Genomic DNA, 13,820 nt, shown 5'->3' with positions numbered 1-13,820 from the left:
CTTCGATTGTCCACCACTCAGCCCAAGATCAATGAATATCTGTGAGACATGGGAATCTCAGGGGACCCTCCTCACACATTGCAGGGGGGGCACCATTTTGCGTTTTGCCACTGCTACGATTCCCTTGCTACCCTACTGGTTACACACAAAGACTAGCTGCATTGCAGAGTCCTGACATGCCGGGCAACCACAGGCACCAGTACAGGCCACTTCTTGCCACCCACAGCAACATTAAATATGCTGCCCGGTGTCAATACATGCCGTTTTTCAGCCTTTGTCTCCAATGGCGATTCAACGGAAATGAAAAGCAATGCAAATTGCATGCACTGATATAGCAAAAAAGCAGCCTGCCAGGTGTGATTATCAACCTTAATGTTGGGTTACACATCGCTTTCCAGAAGCAGACTTCGTTCCCGCTGCAAGCAGTAGAATAAACGCTACACCATATGAGTCATGAGGAGCTCTAATGTTATCACATGTTAATATTTTGCAAAAATATCAGGGTATCAGGTGGTCTTGGAACACAAATAAGCACTTTTGATATAGAGTAGGGGATGACCTAGATTTTGCCCCAAATGACAAGATATTTTGGTTGCGTTTGCACTTGGCCTGGGTATCACGACCTTGGCAGTAGCGCTTTGCTACATCTGCTCAGACCTGCAGTGAAATTAGAAAATGTGAACCATTCTGCCAAATTTTAGAATGCCCCAGAAAAAAATGCAGAGTTCGGCATTTCGCCCATCTGGGAATTCTTCAAGTAGTCTGAAGGACAAACCAACGATGGGGGTTGGATATCTGACCCGAGCACACGCGTGGCAGCTGCGTCCTCTATTTATAAGGTGCAACACAATGCGTCAGAAGCAAGCTGTCAATTGGAAGGGCACGGTGAGGATGCCAGCACTGAAACTTTGTACATTTGGAAGGGCTTCATTAGAACTACATCTATCGGGTTTTCAATTTCCTAGTACGCGCTTCAATATATTCTTTTTCCTTCTGCAGTGTATTTATCTCCTCAGCTCTTTGTATTTCACATTGAATGGAGCTACCTGCTTAACAGACGGGATTTGTTTAAGACACTTCTCAATATTTTATTCGGGCTGCCCAAGTGGTCGTGAGTTCAATTACATAAACTGTTCGGTCGGAGCTAACTTAGTTTTAATTACGCGCGATATTTCGCACTGTAAATGTTATTCTATTTCACTTCATATATTTTTGCACTTTCGCAACAGCACCTATTTTTTACTTTGTCTGCATGTTCTAGTGCATTAATGTTCAGTACATCAACAACCATGATGGAACGAGAGCTATTGAAGGCACATAGCTGAAGCGGCACCGAGTTACTCTGCCCCCAGGACTTGTCACTGGCAAAGTAAAACATATATCCACGAAGCTTGTAATTCAGATGATTGCTCCTGAATACCTTCCTCAAAGCTGAGGCCTCCCGGCAGCCTTCTCACGAAAGACCACCTATTCAGCATGCCATCAATTAATGCACTCTGTTGTAAGTGACTCAATAACTTCTGCATCCATTGAGCCTGTCACAGCCCAGGGCTGACTAATCTTAGCAGTCATGGACACATCTACAATGCAGTTATCAAGTATCTCTTTGGACGGGATCGAACACCCAAACTTAGGGAGTTATTCAGGGTTTCAAGGTAGCTGATAGAAAGTAATGAGTGCTGAGTGGTATGTCGGAGAGAGTCCAGTACAAGCACCGTAAAGGGATAAGGAGTGCCCACATCAAAACTGAGAGAGCGCTCACTACCCAGAAGCCTTTGGAACACATTCCAACTGGGCGTACATTCTAGGCTCACCATTTGCCCACAGTGTAGGACAAAAGTCGTTGATTTAATATGGTAGACAATAAAGTAAATTGGTTCTAGAGAGTCAACCAAATTAGTTTAGCCTTTTTTCGTCAGTTAAAAAAACTGCACCAAGTAATGAGTAATGAAGAATGAGAGATGACAACAGTTTGCAATTAATCTTTATGGCTGATGCCGGCAAATAAGAAAGTAAGAGTGTTTGGGGGGGGAAAAAAACTCCTTGGAAAATCCATGGAGAATAAACGTATGGGCTCTTTCACAAATTGATGAAGCAATATACAACGATTCCTGAGCTACCTTAAAAAATGGCTATTCCAATTCATTTTGTTTTCCTTTGCTTAAAAGTGACACATGGGCTATTTTAATGTAATATTCATTTACCAGCTGAACCGCCAGCAAGCATGATTTAATTCATAAGGTTTCAGCAATTCAAAAAACCTGTAGTCTACCTCAGAGTTTCATGGTGCAATGTGCATACCACAATACACGCATTCAAGCAGTAAGTCACACTTATGATCAACAAGCAAGTCTTGTGACTCGCAATTAGGCTGTGGTTAATTGTTGAGCTAATACACCAGCTCATAAATGATATCCCAAGAGTGGCTTATCAGGCAAGGAATGAGCTGTAGCCTCAGAAAATTCACATCCTCAATATCTTGGGACAGGCTAAATGCTTTTACAAGCAGTTAATTACAATTGGCCAGAAGCACAAAAGTAACAACGTGCTGTAGTACATACAAACTCTGTTAGGAAACACATGGGGACCACTTCTGTGATAGATAGGGTATATGTCTTTCAGGCCAGGAAAGGTGAGCGAACACCCCCCTAGTTCATAGAGGGGGGCAGTAGAAGGGATGTGCCACAGGAAACCATGTCTTCTGCAGAGGAAAGGAAGTTAATGCTACAAATACACACTTTCACATTCCTACATTTTCAAAATAATTTTATACCTGATAGAACTTCAGTATGAGTAAAATGTATGTTGCAAGAGTCCTGCACCTTTACGGTTGCAGTAGATGTCCATGAGGACTCTTAGCATTCCCTATTAATCCAATAAAAGTCAGAAATATGCTCCAAATGTACGAGTGACCTTAAGAATGAGATTTCCTGGGATGTGTAATTGAAGTTCCATGAGATGGCCACCTATACTTGCCTAATGCCCTAAATAAAATGTGGCTGGTCTTGTTAAATATTTTGACACCATTTGTCCTTGAGTCCCTGAAAATGCTCTCTGTAGGAACTCAACAGTTCAATGGATGTAGATAGATGCAAATAGTGTTTTTTGGCAGAATTGACTTCTTATTCATACAGTACATGTTCTTGGGATAATAACAGAGCTGCCACCAATGCCCTAATCAATGTGGAAAGCGTAATCAATGAGAGGGTGGCTGTCTATTCTAAGATAGTTTATGAAGCCCGGCGCTGTCAGCAACAACACTGAAGAAGGTCAAGTACTGAGGTCAAACATAGCATGGCTGACCGGGTGAGTTATATAGGTGGAAACACAGTGGGCCTAATATAGCCAGCACCTCTTGTATGGAATGAACTTTCCATCCTCAAGCATCCCTCTCTAGTTGCACTAGGGTAGAACCACTGATGAATTTGTGAATACATTTTGTTAACTCCTCATGGTGGATGCATTTTGTCTATTACTCACTTTATGTGAGTAAAGGTTGTCAATTAAATCTCATCAAGGCTAGTATTTGGAAACGAATAAGGCCTTTCAATCATCTGAGCTATTCTGTTCTCCCAGTGATTCGAACAAACTGGCAGAAAGTTCTTCATTTGCACTTTAACACGTATCTCAGTTCGCCAAAGGGCTGCCCCTCACTCTACCATAAAATACCGTACCTCAATACATAGTCTGCTCAATCATTGATATTATTCCCTCAGGACCCCCTTCAGCTTTTCATCTGCCCACTCCGGAATGTTGCTTTTCAAAAAAGTCAAATTCTCTACTTGACATCCCCTTAATGTGGTAGTGACCTTGAATCCCACGCATCACTCATCCAGGGGACTTTGCAGAATTATCTTTCACCAAGGTTTTGTCTTTTTACGTCTTTTCAGTTGATTGCTGTTCCTTATTTAATATTCCACTTGGTGAGTTCTCTTCTCCATTCCATAGGTAGCCAAGCCCCCTTCCTACCTTTTGACAAATTGTTCACACACAAACCCTTCCTCAAATGATGCTCACCTACTGCCCCAGCATTGGCACCCCTTAGGACTCTAAGCACCTGTCCCTAGTCTCTCTAACACATTCTCTCTACACTCTTCCTCTACAAAGGATAAAGTTTAATTCAGATCTTCACTACCCTAAAACGTGTAATTCCAGAGCGTGCTTTGCAAAAGAAGGGTTATGGGGCCCAGAGTATTGCTCAGAAGCCCTTGCCTGGGGCTATCGAATGTTGGGGTGCTGACTACTAAGCCTGTGTGGTCTTGATTCCACCACATACCTTTTTGATCCACCATCAGAAGTTCCCTGCCTCGCTATCTCACTCTTGCAGATTCTTTTTCCTTCTTGCTTTCTCTCTTTGTCACCGATTTCCAATATTCCTCTTCCTTTCTCTCTTTTGTGTTTTTCCCTCTTGCTCTGGGTCGAAGAGGGGTGAGGGAAAATTACTGGTAGTTACAAATAACATGAATGCCAGCAGGCCTCACCTCAACCACCGGCTCAAATTAAGCACTGTGTATCCCGTAATCGTATTAACAATAGTGGAAATGTGTGTACCACACAACAAACTGGATTGTGTCTTGGTACCAATGGCATGTGCTACGACTCCCAAACTTGGAAATATTCATGAGGTCGCCCTGAGGAAGATGAACACGTGAATCAACATATGAAACAGTAACACTTGAGGTTCACTTTACACAAATGTCTCTGCAGTAGGATCGTTGATTCATTGAGCAGTCTTATTGGCCATCGTTATTCTTCACTGGCACGTGAGCTCTTTAAGGGTCACACTTCCAATGCAAGTTGTCCACCTGAAAGGTACCTACCGGAGAAGGTCGAATGGTGCGACCCGAACCTTAGCACGTGCTCCCCTCAGCAACAACATCCCAAACATGTGTTAACCACAGTTTCCCCTAAGGATGTCATCAATTAAATATAAAAGTTGCCTTCAACATCCGGTGGGTATCCCATCAGCACTTGCTCCTTCCTCCCCGGTTCGCACTGTTCACACAGCCGGTAGGATTCCCCTCCTCCCATTGTTCTCTCCCTTCTTACCTTCTGCTGCCTGCGGGCCATGTCGGTGGGCTGCTTGGCGTTAAAGGGGTAGGCGATGCAGCGCATCACGAACACATAAAGCTGCAGTTTCCTCTTCCTCTCTTCCTCCTCCCGCTGCAGTCGCTCCAATTCCTCCTTCTCCTTCTCGCTCACTACGGAGGGACTGGGACTAGAGGGCCGCACGCTGCCCCCTGCTCGGCCCCCGGCCCCGCCGGTACTGCTCACCGGCTGCAGCCCTCCAGGGGCTCCGGATGAAGAGCTCTCACTCGTCCGGCTCGGGGACAGGCGCTGCGCCGGTGCCAGCACCTCTTTGCACTCCTCTTCCACAACCTCCTCCGATTCCTCCTCGCTGGAAGATGGGTCCAACATGCTTGCGGCTCCCGGAGTACCGGGTGGGGAAGGTACCGGGGCGGTCGCAGCTGCAGCCCAGGCTAACAGAGATCACAGGGCTCGCCGCGGCAGGGAAAGAGCAGTCAGCCCAGGTGGGCCCGTGGCTATGAGAGGGCAACCGTATGTTGCAAAATATGGAGCAGGCAGCTGCGGAGGGGAGAACGGGTGAATAAAAATACACAGTACCCCTCCGCCACAGTAGTAGTCACAGGTGAAATGTCTCCCTGTACAGGAAATTAAACGGGGGCAATGACAAAGGACGTGTCCTGTGCAGGAAATGAATAGAGCAGAAGAGACCGAAATCAAAGCAGGTACCTTGTCCTATGCAGGAAATGAACAGAGGCAGCGGCGCTGGCCCAGAAGCTGGGATCAATGGAAAGGCACACAGCCCGCAGTGCAATAAATGGATGAACAGCAGTCTAGGCAGGTCCAGGGGTGCAGGGATCGAAGCGCACAGCAAACACAGGCACTAGAAGCCAGTGTGTATTAAACAACCACGGCTCTCAGAGATGCACGAGCCGCCGGAGCGCAGAGGCGCACAGCGCCCGCTGGTGCTGATGCTGCAAGAGAGGAGGGATCCGATTTCCAGCGATGATGCTGCCGCTACTGCTCGGTGCAGGTTTCTCTGCTGTCCCCTCACAGACTGGATCCCAGCAGCTTCGGCTGTGCTCGGGGCTCCGCCCACCTCCTGAAATATCTCACTACTCTGGCTCCAGGCTGAGCACCTCCCCCTCCGCTCTCCTGGTCCAGCTGCAAAAAAGAAGCGCAACGAGATGTGAATGTAAAACCAAAAGAAGCCGATCCCACAAAACGACCCGAACATAATGAAATGAATGAATGAAAGGAAAGGCAATAATCTACAACAGAAAGCATAGAGAATCAATCTCTCCTGTGAACGCATAGAGCCTTATAAATATGCCTCAAATGTAACTAGTGTATTTGGTACACATAAATTCTGAAAATATGTTCGTTGAAAAACAGATAATAGAAATGTCAGAGGACTAAGGTGGTCATTCTGACCCTGGCGGTCTATGACCGCCAGGGTCGTGGATGACGGAAGCACCGCCAACAGGCTGGCGGTGCTTCATTGCCCATTCTGACCGCGGCGGTAAAGCCGCGGTCTGAAAACCAGGGCCGGCGGTTTCCCGCCGTTTTTGCCCCGGCTGGGCGAATCCGCCATGGCAGCGATGCAAGCAGCGCTGCCATGGGGATTCTGACCCCCTTACCGCCAGCCTGTTTCTGGCGGTTGTCGCCGCCAGGAAGAGGCTGGCGGTAACGGGTGTCTTGTGTGTGTGTGAGAGAGAGAGAGACTTTCTAATAGAGGCTTTCTGTCACCCCTCTCCATCGTTAGGCCTGTAGTTGTGTCATTCATACTTTCTTCTGCCCAATAGGGCATGCAGCGATAGGTCGATTCACTTCCGCCAATGCCTAGCTTCACTTTGTTTTCATAGCATTCTGCTCATTCACAAAGAGTACATCAACACACAAAGTAGCTCCCTTTAGTGCCAGCGACTTCTACTGCAATTTGTGTTTTTTTAGATAAAAAACTGCTTTGCTGTTAGCCATTGTGTTATGGCAAGGGGCTTCCAACACATCTATCATTAACTTTTTTTTCAAAACTCATGAAAAAACAAAACATACATTGAGAAAACCTAAAGGCTGGCAGCCAACACCATACCTATGACTTTGAAAATGCTTTTTTATTATATATGTAACAGGATTCGGACAGTAAGATAATTTGTCAGGTAATGTTAATTGAAAAGAACAAAAAAAGTCTTGTCACTCAATTTCATATTTTTAAGTTTGGACGAGATGCAACTTTAGCTGTCTTACCAGCATCACATAATGAAAAAATAATAAATGCTAAATCTATACATAAAGACATACAGATAGAGGCTTTGCTCTCTTCAACTGTCAATATAATTTTCTCCCATAGACCAATGAGTCAGCCTACTTCAGCCACTGGCTGTCTTGCACCAAAAGTGGCAGCATGATTCCCCATTACATCTGCACATTTACTTAAAAAGAAGTCAACTTTACTGCCAGGGCAGAGCTTTACTTTCCAGTGCTTTTTTCTTTCCATTCCACTTTCTTTGTTTAATTTTATCCGCTCTTGTGTGTTTAAACCATGTTTTCAGTTTACAGTAAGAAGTGCAGTTCAATTCCAGAACTGACTGGCCAAAGCTTTACATTACAAATTAGTTTTCTTTCCAGTCTTTATCTTTTCATTTTTTGACTCCTCCTTGTTTCTTTAGATTAGGTTTCCCGATACAATAATTCAAAGGCAATAGCACATTAATTTTAATCAATAAAGGGAAATATTTTCATGTAATGTGCATTAAAAGTATACATGGGTTCTATGCTTGAAATAAGTACTCCTGTCTGCTTGGATGCACCAGAACAGTTGTGCTGAATTATATGTTTTTAAAAAAAAAGTAAAATGTTGATAATTGTAAGCGTACTGTCACCAAGCAAGTAATGGCATTTCTGTATTATTGCATTTTTATTTTTTGCTCACATGCTTGCAATACAAAATATGAAAGCACTGCACCAGATTGCCAAGGCCAGCCTCACTGACTTTGCCAATGCTTGCATTTGCAAGTTGTGTTTCAGTTATAGCTTCTAAGGTGTGCAATTCCATGTGGTTATGAAGCACACTATAGATAGTTTTGTGAAATTAGTAAATGAGTGAAATATGGATAACCACTGCAAATGCTCGAAGTCTTCTTTCTGATAGGACTATAGAGAAAAAAGAATATAACAGATATAAAAGGCTAGAAAAAAAATCAGACTTCAAAGCTCTCCAGAACCTGCCATAACTGGGTAGCTAATGCAAAATGATAGGAAGCTGGCTCTAGGGGTCGGAGGTAAGAACTGAATATGATTGGCCTCCCAAGCAACAATGCTTAAAGTGGGCTGTGAGGAGTAAAAAAGTGAGACCTAGTGAGCGTCATCAGAACAAGCCTACAAAGTTTCAGAAGGACGTCATATGGATTGCCACCTTGGATTGTTGTAGTTGGACTTTCGCTCCTAGGCGAGACTGCTGGTTTAGGGATGACAGAACTTTTGTTTGTAAGCAACTAGGCCAATCCTACAGCAATTCGCAACTGTCGCCCCAACTCTCTTGGCTCACAAGCAGCACCTCACCAAAAGTCCATGCACAGTACTTAGAATAAATTAATTACAAGATGGGAAGCCTGTGAAATGAATGTCAGGCTTCAGATACAAAGTCAAACTTATGAAACCAAAAGAAAAAAACTGTGCTCCAGAGTCTTTGGATCTCTTTGATAGTCATGACTAAAAGCCCCAAATAACACATATTGAAATAATTAAGCCTTCATAAAATGTCAGCGCTAATAGGAAGTACTCATCTAAATGGGCAGTGACATATTTATGTCCATGAATGAGTGTAAAGCAGCTCTCCTTCAGCCCTACATGAGTGGAGTTAGTTAGTGGGCAGGATATATGGTTGAAGATAAAATGTTTTCATGATCACTTGACAAGCCCCAACAAGCTTGCATTTAAATAAATGAAGATGCTATACTGTGACAATTATGTAGGCCTCCTGGTGGAGCCACAGGAACCAAAACTTCCTACACAAAACTAGGGTGCCAATAGCAGGGCTTTATGTCCTTCTAGGCATTATAGAAACTGGCACCCATAGAAGGCTGTGTAATACTGTGGTGTGCATTAGTGGGAAAGCAGTGCGGGGAGCCTCAAGTGCAGGCTTTCTCGATGTATTTGGGAAACAGCCACGTTGTAAATTGTATTTTAGTTTATCAAGTACCCCTACTCCATGAGATATAACACCACCAGTAGTACATTCTGGGGCATTTTATAGTCTCAAGGGGATACCTATGACTGTCAAAAGGGGAGGGTAGTCGGGGCTCTTTTGCCCCAGACCACATGCGCTTTGAGCCCTTGTCCCCTCCACCAGCTTGTTTTCATGTCCCATGTACTAGCTTATTTTTAAATATCAAAATAGAAGGGCCAACCAATTCCTTATTGATGCAAATACCGTGGCATCACATCTAGGTGGTGCCACATACTGTTTTCCTTTTCCTTATACACTGTGGAGAGTCCCTGCAAAAACGATGTCCATCTGCCCCCACAACAGCTTCTGACATGCCCGAGGTGACCCTGGCCCACCATTTCTTTTTTTTATTTATCAAGTTACCATCACCCTATTTCTTTAATAATTAACCTATACAATTAACTTACTAATACTAGGCGCCTTTACCATTGACATGTCAACAGCAGAGGCAAGGTAGCTTTCCACAATATGATGGACTTAATGAGTATACCACTGACGTGTTATAAAAGGTTCTTCTGGCAGCTTCATTAAGACAGTGAGATGGAGATGGTGGCGACTTTAGACCTGATGTGGAAAGTGTGGAGAGTGTTTCTATGTGACATTGGTCGCGCCTTAAATGTGCTGAGGTTGCAGATCAGACCTAGGTGAGAGGAGTACCCCAATGTAACAACTTAAGAGTTGTTCTTGGCTCTTTGTATCCATCAGGAAAAAGTGGCCTCGCACCTCAAACCAAGTAGCTCGACCATTATGAATAAAACCGTCTCTGACCATAAGGGCCTTCATCAATTTCAGCCTTATTTTTATGTTATCATTTCAAGTAAAAATGTTGAAATAAGCAGCAGAATTTTGGTTTCAGGTGTACAAATGAACTCCCCTTGGATGACTCGCAGGTACCTCATACCTGAAGTTGAGGCACACGTTCCACCTTGAAGCCCACTTGTACTTCAGGCACAGCTTTAAGATCTGGCTACCTTCCCCTAATACCATCACTTGGGAAAGTGCATCTCCTAATGCTTTTTCTTCAGTGCCATTGGGTCTTCATGTCAACAAATGCTTTAGAAATGATAGTATATAAGATAGCCCCCAACACCCAACATTTGTAATTGATGATGGTATTTGGATCAGGCTATGAGTCAACATTCTGTAACAGTTTTTTGCCTTCTCTTCACTTATTGAAAAAAATATATACCTGTAGGGGCACACCTAGAAGATTTTGTAACAAGATCCATCGAAAGAGTTCGTTGTACCGGACCTCATAGGAAATGCTGTATATTGATATTTTGATTTTGTGACATTTAGGCAGATCTAAATTTCCCACAAATATCTAATCACAATGACCTAACCAAGACATTTTTGTCAATATCTAAACACAAGGCCTTTCACGTCTCCTCACTTTGCTTGCTTCTTTTACTTCGATTAAGGTGCAGTTAGGGTTTGTAAAGATATTTGTAATGGCTTAGCCTGAATAGACAACTTGTAAATTTGATTCTCAACTCCGAGTTGTTGGGCTTCTGCCTTTCAGGGCTACCCTGAATGTGAGTGTCCACCACCTTTTTGAAATGAAAGGATCTTACTAACAGGTTCGTTGCAGGGTTAGCATTAAGATATCAGGAAAGATGACTAATGAAATGCAAAGATTTGTAACCTGTGCAAAATGTCCGAAATTAAATAATTATTTGAAAGGAATATGTTAGACCTGACATGCCTTAGGGTGGTCACCCATAACTTTTTGCCTTCCTCCTTCCACTTTTTGGACTCTGTTTTTTCTGGCTCTTAGACTCGGCGCACTTTACCACTGCTAACCAGTGCTAAAGTGCATATGCTCTCTCCCTTTAAACATGGTAACTTTGGATCATACCCAATTGGACTAATTAATATACTTATAAGTCCAAAGTAATGTGCACTGTATGTGCCTAGGGCCTGTAGATTAAATGCTACTAGTGGGCCTGCAGCACTGGTTGTGGTACCCACTCAAGTAGCCCCTTTACCTTGTCCCAGGCCTGCCATTGCAAGGCCTGTGTGTGCAATTTCACTGCCACTTCGACTTGGCATTTAAAAGTACTTGCCAAGCCTAAAGCTCCCCTTTTTCTACACATAAGTCACCTCTAATGTGTGCCCTAGGTAGCCCCTAGAGCAGGGTGCTGTGTGGGTAAAAGGCAGGACATGTACCTGTGTAGTGTACGTATGCTGGTAGTGTAAAACTCCTAAATTTGTTTTTACACTACTGTGAGGCCTGCTCCCTTCATAGGCTAACATTGGGGCTGCCCTCACACATTGTTGAAGTGGCAGCTGCTGATCTGAAGGGAGTAGGAAGGTCATATTTAGTATGACCAAAATGGTAATACAAAATCCTGCTGACTGGTGAAGTTGGATTTAATATTACTATTTTAGAAATGCCACTTTTAGAAAATGAGCATTTCTCTGCACTTAAATCTTTCTGTGCCTTACAATCCACGTCTGGCTAGGTTTAGTTGACAGCTCCTTGTGCATTCACTCAGACACACCCCAAACACAGGGTACTCAGCCTCACTTGCATACATCTGCATTTTGAATGGGTCTTCCTGGGCTGGGAGGGTGGAGGGCCTGCTCTGACACAAAGGACTGCCACACACCCTACTGGGACCCTGGCAGACAGGATTGAACTGAAAGGGGACCTGGTGCACTTCTAAGCCACTCTTTGAAGTCTCCCCCACTTCAAAGGCACATTTGGGTATAAAACAGGGCCTCTGCCCTACCACCTCAGACACCTGCTGGAGAAGAAACCTGAACCAGAACCAGCATCCTGCCAAAAAGAACTGCCTGGCTGCTCAAAGGACTCACCTGTCTGCTTTCTGCAATGGACTGCTGCCTTGCTGTTGGCCTGCTGCCTTTCTGAACTCTTGTCTAGCTGCAAAAGTGCTCTCCAAGGGCTTGGATAGAGCTTGCCTCCTGTTCCCTGAAATCTCAGGACCAAAAAGACATCTCGTTTTCATTTGGACTCCTCATGCGCCGAAAAATTAGACGCACAGCTTGCTCCGCGGTGAGAAAATCGCCACACGCCGACGCTGCTCGACGCGATGCCTACGGTGCGCCTGGAACTTCGACGCACGGCCTCGCAGGGACAACGCCGCCCGACTTCTAGAGAGGAAATCAACGCAGCGCCTGCCGTGAGAAAGAAAATTCCACGCACAGCCTCCCGGAGCGACGCGCAGCCGGATAACAAGCAGAGGAATCCATGCACAGACCCTGGGACATCTGGTAATCCCGCGAACCATAGAAGGAGTCGTCCCGCATGCCGGAAAACGACGCACGTCTTCCCCGAGTAAAAAATAACGACGCAAGTCCGTCTGTGAAGGGGCGAAACCGACGCACACACCATTTTTCTTCCCGCAGAACGACGCACGTCTCCCCACGTGTAAAATAACGACGCAAGTCCATGTGTGAAGGGGCGAAACCGACACACACACCATTTATATCACCTTTCAGTGATATTTCTACAAATTCTTATTGCATCTTTTATTGTGTTGATCTACAAATATCCAGATAAATATTCTATAATTTTCTAAACACTGTGTGGTGTATTTTTGTGGTGCTATATGGTGTTATTGTATGATTTATTGCACAAATACTTAACACATTGCCTTCTAAGTTAAGCCTGACTGCTCGTGCCAAGCTACCAGAGGGTGGGCACAGGATATTTTGGATTGTGTGTGACTTACCCTGACTAGAGTGAGGGTTCTTGTTTGGACAGAGGGTAACTTGACTGCCAACCAAAAACCCCATTTCTAACAGAATATAACAGAGAACCAGAAGACTGTAGGGGGATGTGTGTGATGTTATTTGTCCAGGCTAACCGATAAACACACATCAGTATTCTAGAACCTACTAAACATTTCAAATGGGACAAGAGGGAGGAGAAGCCACAACATTTTGCTATGGCCCAACTTGGTCGAAATACTAATGCTGAAATTTATGTTAGCATAAGTAACATATTCTTTAAACTTTTAACTAAAAGCCACTGTAGTTCACAAGGGCATTGCCCTGACACAATGCCAAGATCGTGAACTATCCGTGAGGCCAGAGTGCAGGAATCCACACACTTAGGTCACATCCCATAGGTTTGCTGCATCCATGAAGTTCACTTCTTCCATCTTAATTTTATTTTATTTTTTTCAATTAATACAATTGCACTTCAGTAAATCAAAGGCACAGATGCTGGAAGAATTTAGATAGCCATTGAGCCCACGCATTATTTGCAATGTCTCCTCCATGTTTGACTAATGGAAGCCGAAGTAGTAATCGAAGTGGCATAAAAGCCTATATGAATTGTTAATGCTGTAGTAGGGAGGGATTAACACTGTTGTACTCGGCACTTCTGATGAAACAACAAGAGAATACAAATTGAACAGCAATTCATAAAGTCCGAAGCTTGTCAGGTCAACTGTGCTTGAAGAAGGCAGGTGTCAAGTAAAACTGTATGGTTGATGGTGCAGAAAGGCCACTAGGGAAAGACAATAAGTCAGGCTTTAATATCCAATGGGAAATACATCATTCACAAAAAAATACAAGTGGAGAAAAAATCCGTTTT

At 44.1% G+C, this 13,820-nt stretch overlaps 1 protein-coding gene across 13 annotated transcripts in view; it reads right to left on the bottom strand.

Annotated features, from left to right (window-relative positions):
* The window catches only part of CADPS (calcium dependent secretion activator), a 1,450,780-nt gene extending 1,444,587 nt beyond the window's left edge, over positions 1-6,193 (bottom strand). For 8 of the 13 annotated variants that reach the window (XM_069206526.1, XM_069206531.1, XM_069206527.1 and 5 more), the window contains exon 1: positions 5,050-6,193. In XM_069206526.1, coding sequence (XP_069062627.1) covers positions 5,050-5,418 — 369 coding nt within the window. In that variant the 5' untranslated portion in view covers positions 5,419-6,193. The remainder of the gene's footprint in view (positions 1-5,049) is intronic. The other 5 variants (XM_069206521.1, XM_069206524.1, XM_069206522.1 and 2 more) reach the window with 1 other exon arrangement.
* Positions 6,194-13,820: the final 7,627 nt, after the last annotated feature.

Source organism: Pleurodeles waltl, chromosome 9, assembly GCF_031143425.1.
Source record: "Pleurodeles waltl isolate 20211129_DDA chromosome 9, aPleWal1.hap1.20221129, whole genome shotgun sequence".
NCBI lineage: Eukaryota > Metazoa > Chordata > Amphibia > Caudata > Salamandridae > Pleurodeles > Pleurodeles waltl.
The sequence above is the reverse complement of the archived record's forward strand: the minus strand, read 5'-3'. Positions and strand labels throughout refer to the sequence as shown.